The sequence below is a fragment of the Myripristis murdjan genome, chromosome 11, assembly GCF_902150065.1.
Source record: "Myripristis murdjan chromosome 11, fMyrMur1.1, whole genome shotgun sequence".
In the NCBI taxonomy this organism is placed as follows: Eukaryota; Metazoa; Chordata; class Actinopteri; order Holocentriformes; family Holocentridae; genus Myripristis; species Myripristis murdjan.
Window position 1 is genome coordinate 22,616,248 of NC_043990.1, and position 20,008 is coordinate 22,636,255.

General features: G+C 43.1%; 1 protein-coding gene across 1 annotated transcript in view; it reads right to left on the reverse strand.

Annotated features, from left to right (window-relative positions):
- Positions 1-20,008, reverse strand: part of csmd2 (CUB and Sushi multiple domains 2) — a 277,838-nt gene that overhangs the window by 75,150 nt on the left and 182,680 nt on the right. Inside the window, exons 29-36 of the mRNA XM_030063504.1 lie at positions 19,822-19,960; positions 19,512-19,699; positions 14,866-15,060; positions 13,855-13,971; positions 10,028-10,141; positions 5,389-5,484; positions 4,147-4,350; positions 3,159-3,283 (exon numbers count right to left, since the gene is read on the reverse strand). Of these exons, the coding sequence (XP_029919364.1) occupies positions 3,159-3,283; positions 4,147-4,350; positions 5,389-5,484; positions 10,028-10,141; positions 13,855-13,971; positions 14,866-15,060; positions 19,512-19,699; positions 19,822-19,960 (1,178 nt within the window). The remainder of the gene's footprint in view (positions 1-3,158; positions 3,284-4,146; positions 4,351-5,388; positions 5,485-10,027; positions 10,142-13,854; positions 13,972-14,865; positions 15,061-19,511; positions 19,700-19,821; positions 19,961-20,008) is intronic.

Consider the following 20,008-nt stretch of genomic DNA (forward strand, 5'->3'; position numbering starts at 1 on the left):
GAAGTAAGGACTGTTTAGATCCCACTGACAAAAATGTGGAATACACACGACTTATCACTGAGTGTGGCCCACCAAAATACAATTTTTTGTGAACTAAAACTAAAAGCTCCTCATAATCGCCTTGATAATGCCAACCACAGAGACCTCAAACACCAAATTTCATGTTTGCCCATATTCTTTGTCGGTGGAGTCTACACGGTCCTCACGTTTCCGTAGTGCACCTTCAACTCCGATGTCAAAATGCCACTTAAGAGATCACTTGCCACTGCCAAAGGTGTCGCTATGTGTAAAACAACGGCACCATATCAACGATAATCCTCAAAAGTCTTTACACAGTCAAGCTTTAAGGCAGATATGATATCAAGATAAATCTGCCCGTCTTTGTTCAGTGAGCAACGGGAACAAACACAGTTATGAGTTCCTTGAAAGGATCAAATTAGTGTGTAGCTGTCGTTTTCTGATTATGCCGCCTGATTTAGCTCTAAAGATGAAGGAAAAAGAAAAAAAAAAAATCTTACTCCAAGATCAGAAATCTAAATGGAATAAAAGACAAATTATCACTCTATAATGCATCTCTTTCATTATCTTCTCTCTTTATTTTAAATGCTTACTTAGAAGGCTGTGTTGAAGTGGCTGGCCTCTAGAACTGAAACTTAGGAAACTGTGAGACATTCACAAAGACTGTTGGATATTCTTCAAAGATTAAAAAAAAAAAAAAAAAAAAGACTGTTGAATTTGCTCAGATCAATGCTGTTTGTGCTTCGAACACAATAAACGGCTCGGATAACGCACTGTGTCATCTATCACTCGGTCGGCCTCCTAAGCTTAAACCCATCTACCTCTCTTGTCTTTGCGATTCTCTTTGCTCTCCCATTCTCTTTGCTTTATCATTCTGCCATCCTTTTCGTTCTCCCATCCCTCTCCTCTTCCGTTCCCTCTATCTCTCTCTTTCGACCAGCCTCCCTTTCTCCTCCCTCTCACATCCATTCCTCAACGCTCTCCTCCACCTCTGATGGTTATAGATCGGATACGAGCCAATTAAAGGGGCAGCGGGGGCCCTGGTGCGTCCCTGGGAGACGAGGCAGATCACAGATTGATCTTTCATTAGGGGGCCGTGGCAAAATGTGCCGGCAAGGCACATCGCTCCTTTAAGTTCTCTTCTGGATCGTGACACTCCAATCTAATGTGGTTCTGCTCGCTGGTGGACGGAGGAAAGAAGAAGAAAGAGAGAGAAGGGGAACGAGGCCGAGACTGAGATGAAAAGGTGTAAGAATAAGAATTTGATTGCAGCAAGTGTAGACACAGAGCCGATGTGGCAAACCCTTCTTGGTTTGTCATTTTACACTTTGTGAGCACAATAAGAAACCCTGGGTGCAGTGGGGAGCAGTGTGTGTGTGTGTGTGTGTGTGTGTGTAGGTGGCTTGAAGAATGCGATAAATCACCACTTAAGTAAACTGCTCTCAGGTATGTATGCATCTGGGTGTCAGCACGTCACGCTGTTTGCCTTTCAGTGTGTGTATGTGTGTGTGTGGGTGCTCTATGCTAACAGTTAGCTGTCCTTAATTCACCCCACATCTATTCCCAAGTTGGTGTTTGGGACAGCATGCTAAGTGCACCCGTGGGCCAACTCCTGAGCTCGGACAAGGACAGTCAGCTGAGGTGGAGGAGCTAATAGCCGAGGGATGCCACTCAGGTCATTAGGCGTAGTGGCTAAAGCATAAGCCCAAAAACTTTCCATCAGGCAGATCTACAGGGACCTCACCCAGAGCCCTGGTGGAGCTCTTGCATATATGTATCAAAGCACATGCACAATAAATGCACGGCACAGAATGAACAAGTGGAGTATTTGAAGAGACGATTATACGCCGGCGTATGTCAGGATGGGTAACTTGAGTTAGAATTCTGGCATCGCAATCTGCCACGTTCAGTTTTGACACTTGAAATCAGCTTCCTCCACAGGGATGAAAACATGGTCCTTGTCAAGGACAATTACACTTATTTATAATCTGAGAGCCTGTGTGTTTGTTTTTTTTTCTCTCTTCCTGAACTCACTGAACTGTAAAATCCTCCCTGGGTATAGCTAACTCTGCTAATAAGCAATTGGTGAGCTGAAAACTTTTGACTAGACAGGAGATTGTAGGTCAGGACACACAGTGCAGTGGGGAATAGAAGCCAAAGTGACGACAGTCTGTCAATTCCCTTACTGTCTGAACCGTGACTGAACTGAGGCTCAAAGGGCTTTGGAAAGGGGGATCACTCCAGAGGCTCGAGGTTCAACTGGAAAGCCTGGTCTCTTTGACTCTTCAGAGGTGTCATGATAGAAGCAAACTTAATCGACAAAAACCGTGTTAACAACAGTTAGTGAACTGTAACGTCCCTAATGTGACCAAATGTGCCTGACTATATGGACTTAATACCCTTTTACCATGGGCAATCTATACAATCCAGTCACCAAGGACATATGGTAAAGGACAGGTTATTTATTTATTTTTATTTTTTTTTCAACCCAGGCCATGTAGAAATACTGATACTTCTCATTTATTATTGTCTGCTGCTGCTTCTCACCAGAATTAATCCAACAGGGCACTCATTTTCATCCTTGTACTACTACTACTATTACTACTACTACTACTACCACTACTACTAGTAGTACTACATGTGCTTTTTGAAAATAGGAAACATGCAGCACATTCAAAAATGCCTTAAATTTGTCCATCCATAGCTGAAGCAGTGCTTTCTGGTTCTTTTTTTTTTTCTTTTTTTTTTTTTTTTTTTTTGATAATTGCCTTGCATGCACACACACTGTTGTGCTGCTAGGGGGGCTATTGCTGCACTACCTTGAGCTCAGACCATGGATTTTCTGTCTTGTAAATTTCCAGCCTAAGACTTCATGGCGTTCGTGGTGTCAACTCGGGATAAATGAATGCTCACAGGAAGAAGAAATTCTGACTTTTCCTCTACGGGGATAAGCTGAAGCGGAGTGGTACGTTTCCTGTCACTACAACCAGCTTTAAACCAGGTATTAATAATGGGTAATCAACATTTTCAGACAGTCTGGGTGGAAAAATAACAAACCTATACCATAATTACAGACAGAAAGGGAGCGTAAGTGATAAACACAAGGTGGCATCTGAAATATTAATTTCAGCTATTCAAACCTGGATTCCCGACCCCTCTGGAACAGTGATCTTCCACACGCAGTTGAGGCTGTTGAGGTAAGGCTCAGGGAAGCCAGGAGACAAGATAGTCCCAGTTCGCTGAGTCAGATTCCCTCCACACGGTACTGCAGGAGGGGATGAGAAAAAAAAAAGAGGACAGTCAATAGAGGAGAGCAGAAAGAGGTCAGGGTAACAGTGAACTGAAACTAGAAGGAATCGTTGGAGTTGGAGGGTGGATGTATAAAGAAGTGCACAAATGGACCAAAGTGCACTGCATAAAACCGCATCTTGGAAAATATTTTAGTCTCATGTTCAATTTTGAAGTTTTATGTTTCTTAAAACGAATGGAAAACCTATACCGATGAGAAATTTACACCTATTTCCTAGGCAGTTTGACTGTTTGAAGGACTTAGAATCAATAAATAAGTATCAATATTTTGGAAAAAAGGCAATAAAGGGCAGATAACTCCAGTAGTAAGATCAGATCTGATTCAATAAAATTGTTGATACTAGGGCCCATCCACCTAACTGCACAATCCATACTGTACATATTTACCCACACACTCTCACTCACACACACACACACACACACACACACACACACACACAGTGTAGGACACTCTACAGGAGTGTTTACAATCTTCAAACACGGTCTTCGCAGCTTGTTCTGCTACATTCACATCTGGTGACAGCATAGGGGCATCTGCTACAGCTGTATGTTTTGTGAGAGTGTGTGCATGTGTGTGTGTGCGTGTGTGAGTGGGTGTGCATGCATGTGTGTGTGTGACCCTAAGCAGTGGATGCCACCTGTGTGCCGCATGGTTGAGTTTTGGTATAACACTACAGGCAATGGCTGGCAGCCCACATCTGTCTGGGAGCAGCTAGTTAGAGACTCAAAGCAATGAGCGAGCGAGCAAGCGAGAGAGAGAGAGAGAGAGAGAGAGAGAGATGCAGAAAGAGAGAGGTTAACGTCATGTTTACGTCATACCTATGCAGCTGGGGATGGAGCTGTTCCATTGTGCCAAGGCATTGGGAACTGTCAGACATTCAATGGCGCTGGAGCCCTCCAGTATGTAACCTGGACTGCACTCAAAGCGGATCACCGCGCCCACAGCAAAGTTGTTGCCCATACGGCGGCCATTTCGGGGCTCAGGCACCGAGCTGCACTGGGTGGCACTGGTCCTCGGCACAGCTGCGGAGAGAAGGAGCGGATAGAAGGAGATTCACTACGCTTCAATTGTAAAGTAACAATCTGTGACATTTCCATTTGCTACTCCTTATTGTCCATTGATGTAAAACAATAGCGTGCGACCTATAGCTATTTCATGAAAGGTTTTATATGTGCTGCTCTAAACACCTGATGCCAGGTAGCTTTTTTCCTGGGAAAAAATCCTTATTGCCAATTTCCTCATTGAAATTGGCACATTGAAAGTGATGTGTTTTATATTCGGTATATTATATTTGGTTTTAGGAAACGGAAAAACTGGCAAGTTAGCATGAGCAGTGACGACTGAACAACAGGGACACTGATTGGACATTGACTGGCAACTGATCTCTGGGACGACTGATGCCACAACCATGATAGAAATGATCACTTCAGTACAAAAAGAAAACAAAATTAAAAAAAATAAAAAAATAAAAAAATAAAAAACCCTACCATGTTAATGAATGAAAATGATAATTTTTTTCTTCATGATTATTTCAGGTTATAATTTTATTTTATTTTATTTTTTTTAAAAAAGGTTATAAATTAAAAAAAAAAAAAAAAAAAAAAAAAAAAAAAAGCAAAAACATGACTTAATTATTCAATAAACTTGCATCAGAGCTGCCTTTGCCTTGGGGTAACTGGAGCAAATGTCATTTTTGGCACAGGTTATTGTTTAAGGAAAATAAGAAGCAAGTCGAGGGAGAATTCACTCTCTGCTGGGAATAAAGCAGAGTCAGGAGGGGAGTACAACCTTTTTAGCAGTCTGCTATACTTTCCCATGTTAATGCTCCGGGGCACACATTTACACTTCTGAACACACACACACACACACACCCACGGCCAAAACTGGAGGCTGAAGGTGAATCCTCGTGAAATGACTCTACAAGTCATCTATTATGGAGGGGAACTGGGGCTGCTAGAACACAGAGAATCCAAAAGTAACAAGGTTGGAGGATTTGTGTGTGCCAGCCTGCGTGCGTGCGTGCGTGCGTGCGTGCGTGCGTGTGTGTGTGTGTCACTCACCCTGATAGACCAAGTGGAATCCTCTCGAGCTGGCTTGGCCTTTGGAGGTGAAGCGGATCAGGATTTGGTTGGAGGTTGCTAATGGCAATGACTCGCCTATAACAAAAAAAAAAAAAAAAAAAAAAGTAATTTTTTTTTTAGCAATGTGCTGCCTTGACTTGGCAACAAACTAGCTACAAACTACACTATACAAACTAGCTATATAACACTTTGCTGTATTCCTCTTGAATCCGTAGACTGGTAATAGACTGCACCAGTTTATTAACACCTGTACTCATAAGTGTGAAAGTTAGATGGACTCTTATCTAGAGGTTTCCATGAAGGTCTCTTGAAAGGTTGGCATGCAAGCCGCACGCTGCGAAACGATGAATGTGCAGTTCTGTGATAGGTGAAGAAAATACATACATTGAATGAGTAAGGACTTCTCGCACTGTTACTATGCATTCTCAGTTCAGTTCGGCGCAATCCCTGTGTGCTCCCCGCATTGAAATTCTAAAAGGCATATGGTCGGAAAACTGCTAATGATGGTGTGAAAGCTCAAGAGGACAGAGCTCTCTGGATATGAATAGATACAGTACAGACCTTGTCTATCCACAGCAGAGCAGGGGAGTGTGAACTGAATTAACGCGCAGACCCCAGATTTTAATGAAAAGCTGCAGTGAAGGCTGGGGTTGTTACTGTAGGTGATGACAGGCTTTTCACGGGCAGAACCTCATGTTTTAATACTTAACTTGCTCACGGCGCTTTATAAAAGTGAACTATGTGGTTCATTCGGAGCTACAGTAATTTTATGTGTGATGGTTTTATGTTAATAAAAGCTTATCTGCGCTTCTAATGGACTTGTAATGTGCTTGTAATGCATCACAATGCTCTTAAATAAAGTGTCACCGATATTAATGATATCTATGGAAAAGATTTAAAGCTCTACTAATCAAAATTGCTAAAGGTAATTTACAGTGAGGATCATTTAGAGTCAAAAGGCAAAAGTGTGGAATACAAAGTACTTCTTCTCATCATTATTATTATTATTATTATTATTATTATTAACTTGTTTATTTACTTACTTGCTTTATTTATAATTTACAATAAATTAGAGAGGAGATAGAGAACTCAAGGATAGGTATTCAAAATACATTAAATAAAATAAGAAACATTATGCAAACATTCAATTTAAATGACTGAGCCTATGGATGTAGGTTTACATATGGCAGCAGGATTATTAAAGCGAAATGTTTTAATCAAGCTATATTCTATCTAAACAGTCCCTATTTTTGAAATGTAAACGGTTAGAAACATATTTGACCGGTGAGCATATTCGACTAGTGATGCGGCACTTTTCTAACCTGATTCAGCTCGTAGTGCAATCAAGCGTAAGAAAAGCCCTTATAATCTCTCTGTTGTTGTGGAAAGCTGTTTGCTGACTGACACAGAACATGATACGAAGTGCGTGCCTCTCTCTCTGTCTCTGCTGCTCTGTCTCTCTCTCAGTGTGCTGCTGACTGGCTCTCTGCAGTGGATCTCATTACTCTGTGTCCGCTCGCTGTCACACTGTAGTGAGAGGCAGACATGCTTAACCCGGAGGCAACATCTGTGTGTGTGTGTGTGTGTGCGCGTGTGTATCTTGTGCTTGCATGCGTTTGCTTATGTTTTTGTGTACATATATATGTACTTGGGTGCCCTTAAGCCCCGACTCCTGAGATAACTCCTGCGGTGCACTTGCTTAACGCCATCTTCACCGCAATTTCTCGAGCTCCGCCACAGGGCCCCCAGGGCATGCTGGGTAGTTTATTAGAGGAGGCCCGTGCTGTGAGCTGTCATGGTGACAGTGTTTCATAATTTGCTGTGCGGGGCAGGTATTCATCCAGACAGATCAAACAAGGTGTGTCAGCACGTAACTCATCAGTCCTCTGGCCACTTTCCAACTCCAAACCCAATGCCCTTAACATTATCCTCTACGTTGGTATGTGAATGATTTATTTTAACAAGGACAGATACAACTTTGGGTACAAGTTTATACTTAATAGTAGGTGATCGCCAGTGGCAATCAGTGGAGTAGGCTGGTTCACATAATCACAGGTGTAAGATGCAATTACTGAAGGGCAACTGGGGCAATGTCAGGGATTTAAATAGCAGCTTTTTAACCACAAAGCAAATCAATTTAGATTGAAAGAACAGGCTTAGTTAAAGTGGGAATAATGGGAACAGCAGAGCAGATTTTTCACTTTACGGATGAATGTGTACTGCATTTGTTCAGTGAGTATGTGTAACAGTGTAACACAGGTAATATGACACGCAAAGATGTGAGCACCGACGCCGGCCGAATGGAAGTGAGGCTGAGACAAAATTGACTTTCCAATCATACTTTAAATAAGGGCCAAGTGCGCAACAACAGCCATGTTCAAATCAATTTGAAAATTAGCATTTAGATAAGTCTCCTTGATTTCTTGATTCAGTCCTTCTGTCTGTCCCACCTACATCCCTCCTCCTGTGCCTATCTATCATTCCAGCCTTTTATCGGTTGTTTATTCAACTCGGTCTTCCCTGGCTTTCCAGTCTATTTGTCGCCACGGCCTCTTGTTAAATAACATATCATGGCCGTCCTTTCTCACAAAAAGAGTGATTGGTCTCACCAGACGTGATAGACAGTGATGAAAACAAGCTGCTGAACGCTGTATTGAGACAAGTTTGCTGAAGCATGCTTTTCAAGATCAGCTTAATTGCAGCCAACTGCCTTGTGTTTTGACTGCTGTGATTTCGCATGCTTGAATAATAACATCCTGCCATCCGCCAAACTACACATTACTCGACTGCATATATACTGAGCATAATGACAAAGCGCTTGCATATTTAAATTGCGTGGGTGAATATCTTGTTTTATATTCTTGGAGATGCATGCATGCGCGTGTGTGTGGGTGCAGTTGTGAGGTAGATGCGAGTCGATAGGTGTACGCTGGCGGTGCGCGCTTGCGAGTACACGCTTTCGGTATTATGCCTAATTCATGCAACAGTGCCACTGTGTCAGTGTTTGTGTGGGCTAAAAGTGTCTTTTCCCTTGCCAAAGTGTGACAACTCCGCTCTGCCATGCCTGGTTAGAGAGCCCTGTGAACCTGCAGCGAGGAGCCTGCAGTTAATACACCTCCCTGTTTATTGAGCTGTAAACTGGATTTTCTGAGGCTGCCCTGGACACAAACCAAAGTAATCATTTTGCCATTGTCAAAGCCACAGGGCTAGGACAGGGTGAGATGGAGAGCTGCCCTAAACTCGCACGCCTAACTCACTCCTCTCCCCCTCTTGAAAACACGAACAACCCCCTTATTCTTTTGTGGCCTGCCAACAGTTCTGGTGTGAGCAATTTCACAACTCTCGCAAACAGAAACTCGGTGTTCCTCCGTCTTCTCGCTTTTTTCTGCTGACCAGCTTTTCTAATTACTTTCATTCCTTTCTGGTTTGCTTCATTCTTTGACACACTTTCTCAGTTACTGTTTTTTTGACCTCTTTTTAGATCTGTTGCATGTGTATTTCTCTGTGTACTTTTTTATTTCTCTGAAAAGCACAATATCTCAAAAATACCACTGATTGGGGCTGGGTACCGACTTTGGTGTTTGTGAGGGTATCGACTGAATTACGCCTGTGCTACCAAACACCAATTCATGTTTGATCAATCAGCGCCATATTTTGGTACCTTGAGAGTAGGCTGTGTTATGAATTCAAATAAATATTGGCAAGAACCTTCTGAAAAATCTCTCTTAGTTTACCGCTTGTTGCAATGGAGAAGGAGAGAGTGAGACTGCAAGCTCACGCAGTTCAAGTTATTCCCTCCTTTCTGGTCAGGAATATGCTATAACACACATACTGGTGAAAGTGTGTGTGTGTGTGTGTGTGTGTGTGTGTGTGTGCTTTTTTTGGCTGCAAAGTGACTTTGGCTGGTCCTTTTTAGGGATTAGTTTGGCGCTACAACTTGCTTTTAAGGTTCCAGTTAGGCATGTTTTGGCAAAGATTAAAGTTATGGTCATGTTTTACATTTTTTTCTGTTTTTGATGACCTGATGCCGGGCGTCTGTGCACCGGCCTATTCAAGGAAGGAGAAGGAGGTAGTACCACCAACACAAAGGATTTTTTTTTTCCTTGAATGAAGTGATTTGTCTCATAGTGAGGTTTGTGTTTAGGCTGAGGCTGTTTTAATGCATACATGTATATGCACACATGTTACACCACTGCGGGTGTGTGTGGATGTCTCTGTGAGCTTGTCTGCCGATATGTTACCCTGATGACTCCTAAGTTGCTGCTGTCTCCGTTGAATTGCGTTTATAGCTCTCAGGAGCCCACCTACGACCGAGACAGCTCTGCCTGTGTCAGCAATTTGCCTTGCAGTTTAACTGGATTCCTGTGAAAGGTATGGGACTGAGACAACGTCTTATTTAGTCCCCTGTCATGTTCAAAAAACAACGACGGGGAGATGAGAGCAGTTAAATCATTGTTGTTCCCTTTGGTGCCTGCTGTTGCTGCATATGGAACAAAAGTCGCACAAGCACAGCCGAGTTACATGTCGCTGTGGTTAATACCTGCTGAAATATTCCCTGTAGTGCCTATACAAATGTGCGTGCATCCAGGCGTGTGTGCGTGTGTGTGTGTACAGGTACCTGTGTGCGCTCCAGACAGCGAGCTGAGGACCCGAGAGTGCTGCGTCGCTCCATCGTAGACTTCCACCACGTCATTCAGAGCCGTCTGGAAGAAGGCGAATTGGCTGAACACCACTGGGGGAAGACAGGGAAAGACAAAGCAGGCCCATCAGAGGCATCTAGAACCACTACGGCTGAAATTAGCAGTCACGTTATTTTCCTGCGGTCACATTTGCACCTGGAATCACAGGAGTCAAATTGAGATACATGATCCATTGAAGGGACACTAAAAACTGGTAAAAGTACATTTTGCTGCAGTATAGGCAGTGAAAAGAATATTAAAACCCATTTCAATCAAAATGTCTGCTTTCAAGCATGGGGCACAATAGAGCAGGATATGAAAACACAACTAAAGCATGGTGTTGCACAGGAAAAATCAACAATCCTATCTTTTCATTTATTGAAAGGCTAAAGCAATGGAAATCAATATGTGTACAATGTGCAGCTTAGGCTCTACTTATGTGCTTTCACCCTTCCCATTCCAATTATTTGATCATAGTCAGCCCTTTGAGATCAAGTGTGTGTCCAGATAATTGCTGGTAAAAGGTAGAGCCTGACACACACACAGAGAGAGAGAGAGAGAGAGAGAGAGAGAGAGAGAGAGAGAGAGAGAGAGAGAGAGAGAGAGAGAGAGAGAGAGAGAGAGAAGGTGAAACATAGTGTTCTCTATTATTTTTTAATGGCAAGGCCCTAGTTGCTGACTTATGTTTGTTCGACCATGACTCAGCAAACAGCTCCATCTGTATCTCCAACTCATATTCAGCAACCCCCCCCTTTTATCTGTGTTAAGGGAGTGAGTGGATGCTGTGGCACCCATCCTGTCCTCTCCATTGAGGTAAATAGCCTGTCGTTAAGACGGCTGTGCATCAGCTTAATGGGAACCGGCGGGGGACGACGCAAAAGGGTTTGTGGTTCCACACGATAAAGTGTGCTGCCTCAGGCTTCGCTGTCATTTGCCAAGAAAATGCAAATGCAGGCTTTAATTATTTCCATTTCCTCTTTCGTTTTGACTTGGCTGAGTGAAATATGTTGCCATCACGGCTTGACAGGGACGGGTGCCCGGTAATTTTGGGACAGTGCCGGACCTCGGAACGGGCGTCATGACCTGCGCATTAAAACGGATCGAGGTGAGGTACCCCAAGGCCAGCCACATGCAGGTTGTCACAGTTTGGTGTAAATGAACAATCGGACTTGGACTTTCCCTCAGAGAGACACTCTGTTGATGCCTCATTAGGGAAACAGATTCAAGAGAAAAAGGAGGGCAGAGAGAGAGAGAGAGAGAGTGATAGAGAGAGAAATCAGGGAGACATTGAGCGCCCTATGTTTATACCTCTGTATTTTTTGCATGTGTGAGGTGTGTCACGCCTCTGGACTGTTTTTTGCTCTCCAAATATTTGCCTCTTCTACAATATCAGAGATCACATATTGGAGAAGAGGCTGTGACCTTTAAGATGGAAATGCCAAAAAGCAGTGGAACGCCAGGAACTCTGGAGCTTCCAGACAGCAATTATTTGTTGTTGTGGATGCTGTGTATGTGTGTTTGTGCATGTGTGTGTGTGTGTGTGGTTCGACAGACAGACATATGCCTGGCGTGTAAGATCGTGATCAAATTGCTCCACCAAAGTAACATGATGATGATGTGTGTATGGCACTGAGACGGACACAGGAACTGCATCAATCACTCTGCGTGATTGGGTGTGTGCCGTGTTGCACAAATATACAAAACGAGCTTCTGTTGCTTTCATTTAGACAAAGTATCTGGTCCTAAGGCAAGCATGAAGTAAGACGTTGACTAAAGTGCTTTAATTGCAATTAAAAAGGATGATGTGCGGAGGAGTTTTTTTTACAAGCTTTGCACCAAGTTGTTTTCTCCTACGCATCTGTCACAGGGAACACTCAGGTGTGAAAAAGCCCAACTGTTTTTCTTCCTTATGTCAGTATATTTTTGGATCTATGATGAAATGCTGTGTCGAATATTGTGAGGTGACAGCTGGACATGGTTGGGTGAAAATGATGAGTGCATCAAAAAATTAGTGGTTCACACCTCAATGAAAAGCACATGATCGGTTTGCTCGTGTGCGTCCTCTGGTTTATCTTCAAGCCTTCATAACCTTACCAAGACACACTGAACACAGCATGCTTTGATCCAATCTTGCTTGTGTCCAAAAAAACATATGCATTGATAATAATTACACCAAAAATATGAACCTAAAATATATCTGAATATCTTGTTCACATAGCATTTCATAAAGTTTTGTCAAATTGCTGTCACACCATATGTTTCATTCATATATTAACACATGCATGCTTCTAAAGCACAGGGTGAATTGTTCTGGTCTTTTGGCAACTAATACCTAATTCTGACAAAATGGCATGGTGTCTGTGTTGTTGTCATCAAAGTAAGCGCCTTTAAAGCTGCAGTAAGTGATTTCTGACCACTAGAGGGTGTTGAGAGCTCAAACTCTGACTCTAAGAGTAAATCCCGCTTCCGGTTTACAGCTGATCGCTTGTACAAAACTGAAATAATGTGTTTTTGGGATAGAAATGAGGGATGCATTTCACTCTGAAAAGGCTCCTGTTAGATGACTTGGATTATTTTGTCTCTGAGTTCGAAAATGTGGTGAAGCTGCCAACTGTCAGTGAAAAGGTAAGCTGCTTTGAATTAATTTTTTTCTGTGGCTATGATCGCAGAGAAATTTGGATGTTTATCTGCAGAATGCACATTTTCAGGGAAGTTTTGTGTGAAGCTGAAGCAGCGAGTGGGCGAAAAGGAGGGCAGAGGACAAGCTCATTCGGGGCGATACAGACATTTAGAAAGCTCAAACAAAGACTCATAATGATGACTGTCATATTGCAAAGGGGTAAATTTTACTGAAAAAAAAATGCATATTATATTGATTAATGTAGCTTTAACTAACTGAACGTTAAAGCACTAGCTGTTTCAGTTGTTCCAGTTTCACTTTTACACTGTTTGTAACTATCACAAGAGCTTAAAACACAGTCAAAGGTGATATTGTTCTCCTGAGTGCTGAAAAAAAAAAAATCACTATTGAAGAGTTAGAGAAAGTGTCAGATATTAATCCAAGCTTGAGCTATCTCGAGCTTTACAGCTACAATTACATAGCTTATGAGAGGAGATGGCCACATGAGAGGTTAATGAAACGGTGAATAAAGCCCACAGTCAAATGGAGTGATGGAACTACACCAGTTAACCACTGATCAAAGATAAGTATTTTATTCTGCAGAAAACTGCCTTTCTGGCATAAAGTTTGTGTGGAGAACGATTCATTTTCCTGCAGGACAATGACTCTACACGTGTGTCAAAGCCAAGCTGAAATCCAAGGATGAGCAAGGAGTGCTGGATTATAAGGCTTTTCCCGTGCACAGTCACAAGATCTGAACCACGTTTAATCGAATCTTTGGCAACATTTGAAAAAAGATGGAAAAGATACTCTAACATCAGGAGAGACACTCCGAAATTCTCTAAAAGTATGCTGGGATAGTGCAGTTTCTCAAAATATGATGGATAAATGAATAAATTCACTTGTAGAATCAATGCTAGAGAGAGTGCAAGCTGTGATTAAGGCTGAAAATGTACAAACAAAATACATAATGAATGAATTCTTATCAGTTATGTAAAAAACAAAAAAAAAAGTTTTTGATTAATGATGAAAAAAAAGCTGTTGGCAGTGGATTTTTCACTGCTACTATGTGTATCTAAATGCCGCATCTATCCATCCATCTGCCCATGTTTCAATGCTATGTTTTTTTTTTTTTTTTTGGCTTACCATAGTCCTTGGGCACGACCACAGAGTACAGACAGGTCCGTGCGCTGCTGTAGTTGCCGGGGTAACCGGGAGACAAAACCACTCCCTCCAAACCCGAGTACTGTCCACCACATGGAGCTGGGGAGAGGGAGAGAGACGGAGAGAGAGGGAGAGCGAGAAGGAAAGAAAGAAAGAAAGAGAGAGAGAGAGGGATGAAAACACATAAAAAACAACTAAATGGATAAGGTGTAGGGTAAGAATGGATAAAGCCAGTAGTGTAAGATTCTATTTCTTTCTCTTTTTTTTTGCCCTTCTCCATCCCCTCTGTTCCATCACTCCTAAATTACTTTTCTTGTCTGATTGGGCTTCAGGTGGAAGATGTCCCTGGTGTTTGCCACGGTGAAATTGCAATGTTTTCCAAGTGTCCCTCTGGGTTAGCCTGGGAGAGATGAGGCCAGAATCTCCTCCGCTGCCTAAAGCCCCCTAAAATCTGCTGAGCGCCTGTTTGTATTGTGCATGTGCTCATCCTTTGCGTGCGCAGATGTTTAGGTACGTGGATCTGTCTGTTTGTGTGAACACGTATACGTCGCGGCACATGTCTGTGTGTGTGTGTGTGTGTGGGAGCGGGTCTGCATTTGTGCCAACGTGTGTGCCTGTGTGCTGCGATATCCCATCTGACATCTAAATGACAGATTCCCTGATGCTGTGTAGCTTTAACTAGCCTTACAGGGGAATAAATACAACACACGTAAGCCCTGTCATGTGCATGTCAGGGCACAGCCAGGATAATGCAGCTTTCACCAGGAACATGAAGAGGAGCTGCACAGATATGCAAAAAACAGCATTCCTCTTTGGACAGACTGGATTATAGTGGCTAAAAAAAAAAAAAAAAAAAAACAGCAATGCAGTTGAATGTATGTGCATTAGCCAAGCAAAATCCTGTGACCGTACATACATATATTTACACGTGACATATCTGTGAACACATCTGATTTGTGCTCCTAACAACCGTCTCCAGATGTCAGTGTTTACCAATGCAGATGGGTTTGGGTTTGTTCCAGCTGGGCTTGCTGTCTCCCCCCATGATGCAAGTGAGGGTAGGGTCTCCCTCTAGCGTGTAGCCGCTGTCGCAGTGGTAGGTGACGGTGGAGCCCAGCTTGAGGTCGGCGCCCACCCGCGTCCCGTTGCGCACCAGGCCCGGCTCAAAGCAAGACTCCCTAGGGTTCTCTGTGGAGAGACGTAACGCAGTGGAAAATTAGTGTTGGATAGCGGCGCACGTTGGTATTCAATAAAAGGATTTTGATATCGAGGTGCCAAGGCGATGTCTGAATCGAAAGTGGTGTCTGCCTCGGGTTGCTGATGCTCTCAGATTTCCAAAATTCAGTCCCATCTGCCTTTCTTGCTTGCTTCCCTCTGTCTTTCCTTCTTTTCTTCCTGTGACTCTGTGCTTTCCTCTTTCAGTAAATATATCTCCCTGACTGCCACTTTTCGCTCTAGCCCTTGACAGTGCCCCCTCATCTGTGGCTGCTGGAGGTATGTATGGCCGTGCAGATAGACAGGCAGCTGATTGAGAATGGCACCACTCTGGCCCAAGGTCTGCTGACTGCACACAACCGCCTCTCACATAATGTTCTGCTGTGCAGTCAACTAGAGAAGACAATGCACATACGCAAGCTCTCTGTCTTTCTTTCTCCCGCACTCGCACATAAACACTGCGCGGGAGCACACAACTACACACAAGTATCTAACCACATATCAATCACCATCCCCGAGGCTGCAAGAAAGATGTCTTGCTCAATCTACCACCGCGTTGCTCTTAGGTGGAAAATGTGCATATGAGAGGAGGCCTGTCAATTTGGCAGATTTCACAGCTCCGAGCAATTTAGCTCAATCTTAAGCACAACACAAATGTCCAATCCACTCAAGTCAAGCAGTAAACGTCAATATTTGATGACTGAAACACAAAGACGAGCATATACAAACACCAATAAAGGGATGATGAGTCAGTTAATCTTTCAAGGACTCATAAATAAGCAACAAGAAACTGATCTGCCTCAACATCACGGTAGGGATAGATGATGCCCCCTGTTGTCAAAAGTTTTCCAGCGGTTAAAGTTATTCCATTTTAAACACTGATATATGAAATTAACTGTGATACCTTGGTATAATTACTGTAGATAAATGAGACCACGACTGAGAGGACTAATAACTCCCAAGTCAAATCTTCCAGTGTTTCTCACGATCAAAGTGCAATTAGAACGTTACTGAAGCCTTTGCTCATTTCCTGTATTCCTTTACTGTTTTACGTAACTGTTTCATTTCTGTTTACCAGTGCTTTATCACATTATGTATCCCTTGCTATTTTTCCATCCGAGTTGGTTTGAGATGCAAAGCATGCATCCATAACTCATTCATTCCCTTGGTCCCAACCCCCTCTAGACACTCAAATTTGTGCATTCCTGCAAGTCATTGCTATTTTTGAGGGTGTCCCATTACCAAGTCAACTAAATTAAGCAAGGACAAGCTGCTCAGCCCTCTGACATTTGCTCAGAATCAAGGAAATTAATCTGCAAGGCTTACAAGCAAGTGTGATACCAGAGACTCTCCCCCAGGGGGAGACAACAATCATTGGCTGAAAACACGTTAACACCGTGGGGTCTAAGCAGAGACCCCAGATTCTTCTGTTTGAATGGCGGTCTACAGAAAAGATGCCTCTGTAAACAAATAGCTTTTTTGAGAAAACGGTTTGTGACATAGTGATTGACCTTGTTGCTGCTCATGCCCAGCATGTTCCTCATGATATGATCATTTCAGAGAGAGCCTTGTTCTTTTGCATCTCTCTTGTTCTTTTGCAAGAGAGTGCAGCTGAGTCTAAATTCACTTCCCTGAGAAAACGCCACCAAAGAGAAATTCGAGAGACGGATTCATGACGTTAAGGACTGATGCGATTGGCTTAAAGCGGTGAACGCTGTCCAGCCTTTACACTGTTGCTGATGCTACAACCCATGAGTCTCGTATCTCCCTCCTTTGGAAAATCTCTGGCGATACCAAAACTACCACGGCAACATGTCAAATAATAGGTCTATAGCTCCCATTTAACCAGCTTCAATTCAAATCACCGTACACTAACATAATAATGTAATGGATAGACGTGAATTTGCCACATTTTGTTTGAAAATTAATATATATCTTCTATTTTCATTGGACTGTTTTTCCCATGGTTAAACCAAACTTTTTGATGTTTTCCGATGACATAACACAAAGGAATATATATATATATATATATATATATATATATATATATTTGGCCATTTAAATGAATTAGCCGATTAAAATTGTTATTATTTATCTATTGATGAATCATTTATCCTTAGGAGTCAGAGCTTAATATTCTGACGATATCAATAAACTACATATTCCTCAATCCGTTCCAATGATGCAGAACAGGAATATTTTTGTTATGGCTTATGGACAGCATTGTATTTCTAAAAATAACTAACAAACTAAATAAACAAGTAAGTAAGTAAATAAAGTCAATGATAGTGTCATTTGTTTGTAGTAATCATACTAATGTCTAAAATAAATGTGGTAATTTATTGATGTTAAAATGTTACACATAACATCTTTAACAGATGGCCGGTTGCTAGTTCATGACTTGCCGTGCCTGCTCCTCCATTAAACCCTCAGACCTGGCAGAGGACAGCAGAGGCGTGATGGATGTAGCTGGCATTAGGTCCAGACTGGCCTTGGACACAAGCTGGTGACGAGAGGGCGGGTCACCACGATGAAAATGGCCGATTTAGCGAGCTTTGCCCTGGGATATTCCGAGGTGTCGGAGAAAACGGGTGGGCGACATCATCTGTTTTCGCGAATGCTCTGGGGAGTTTAAGTGATGCGATGTGACATGATGTGATGCGATGTGATGTGAAAGGGATTCTCGGAACGGGCGAATGTATTGCATTTGGCAGCTGTGTGTGTGTGTGCGTCCGCGTGCGCTTGCGTGCGGCTTTCTCCTCTGTGTGTGTTTGTCTATCTGTGTGAGTCCGTGTCTGTGTCTACATTTGTGTGTTATTTAAATGTGGCTCAGGCATGGTAACTTTGGCCCACATATTCCCCGACAGAGCCTAATCAGACATGGCCAGAGAGAAGGAGAGAGAGAGAGACGCGACGCTTGCTGGGTAAAGAGGCTGACAGCGCCTCAGGCAGATTTTGTAATGCAATTTTCGGTGACAGCCTGACCAAATACTAGCCGGGCCAACTCGTCAACTTGCTGTTTCCTCACCAAACAGACCCCGACCCACAGCCAAACATGCCTTTGTGCCGTGTTGTTTGTCTGAAACTGAGGAAGTAATTTATGTATTATTTGGTTATGGTTCATTAGCGTGGAGAATTGGAATTGGGGAGAGGGAGTTTTGCTGAGCCACACACTGGGTCCATCTGCTCTACCAGATTGGCCATACAATATCACACACTGTACCACACACTGCAGTAAATACTGTTGAGAGAGAGTTAAGGGGTAGGCTCTGTAAGAATGTGTTACCCAAGATGCAGCGTTTCCACTCCATTTATGTCCAATTTGCAAATGAACTGTGGGGCCGGATACCATAGGCAGGTAAGGGATCGAAAATCGGTATATAGATCTAATCCTTTCCCATCTGCACACCGGCCAAGAAACAGAGAGCTAAGGGTCAATCTGGAATTGGTTAAACGTCTGATACCTTAAACAGCTCTAATTGAGGCCGGGAGATTTAGGAAGATTTAGCACTGTTCTCCCAAGCAAAGCCTTTAACGAAGCTGCCCCGTCTAATTTAGAGCTCACTCGGTGTCTGAATGTTTGTTAGCAGAAGGCTTTAACACATCCTGCGACGACACAGCGCCTGTGTTGTCGCAGGTGTTCCCCTGCGAGCCTGAAACACAACCGCAGAAAACACAGATCCGCTGTGATATCCATCAACCGACTGGCCCTCTTTCAAGCGCGTCTTTGATCATTTCCTCATCATGTGTGTAGTCTGGTGTGCCTCGCGTGTGAGCGAGTAATTCTGGGTCGCCCAAACAACGCATCGCGGTCAGCAAAGCTTAGCTGTGAGACAACACAAAGAGTGTTCGCTCTAATTTATGAGAAGCCTTTTGTGCGGTAGCACAGCATTGATCAAACGGAGCTTAAGCACACATGCTGTCGGCTTTTCATTTTCATAATTCTTTTTTAGTTGGCTGCTAAAGGAGGTACGGATCGATAATTATGCCCAGACAGACCACGGTGCAAATGGGAGGGTGGTGATCAGGACGGCGCAGCAGAGTAGCCCCATTCTTTCTCTGAAGCAATTTTCACACTGCTAATCTCGCTTGCCTTGGACTTGAAACAAGAGAAAGTTAAAAAAGAAACAATATACAAGGTCGATAAGCAGCAGAGGGCAAATCCATTGCAACTCTGCCAGAGGGAGAATTTCAAAACATGAATTATTTGGATAACTATTCCCAATAAAACATCACATACCCTGAAATCCCCAGAGTTTTGTTCACAATTTTAGAGAAACTAGAGCTGGATGTAACCTCTCTATGATAGACAAATCTAACACGCACACATACACAAACACAGCCAATCAAAATTTTCAGCGGCCTGATAATTTTGCCAAACATAGCTGCAAGTCATTCCTCCAATCAAAAGGGTGAACACACACCTGTGTACTGCAGCACGAATCCATTGCTGCTAAGGGAGGCGTCGCTACGGAAAGCCAGGAAAAGTGTGTTGGAGCTGCTCTCGATGCGATCTGGAACGTCCGTGCCGTAGAAACTACCCAGCAAGGGGCTGAGGGAGTCTGGCCCGTCGTAGATGTGTAAGAAGTCATAACTGGGCTCCAAGCTGAACCTTAATATCGGGGTGCATGGAGTATTGCATTAGAAATGTTGCACTTTACATACATAGAAAAACGAAAACCAAACCAAAAAAGCAAGTATGGTAAGATCAGTCTGTGCATCATTGGAGCTTACTGGTTGAAGTTGAGAGCGATGACGTAATCAGGTGTGACGGTAACTGTCCAGTCACACTCTCTGCCATGGGGATAAGGCTCAGGATACTCTGGAGACAGAATCAGCCCACTGGGACCGGTCAGGTTCCCGCCACATGGAGCTAATGAATGACAACACAATCAGCTATAGTGAATCCACCAGTAAACAA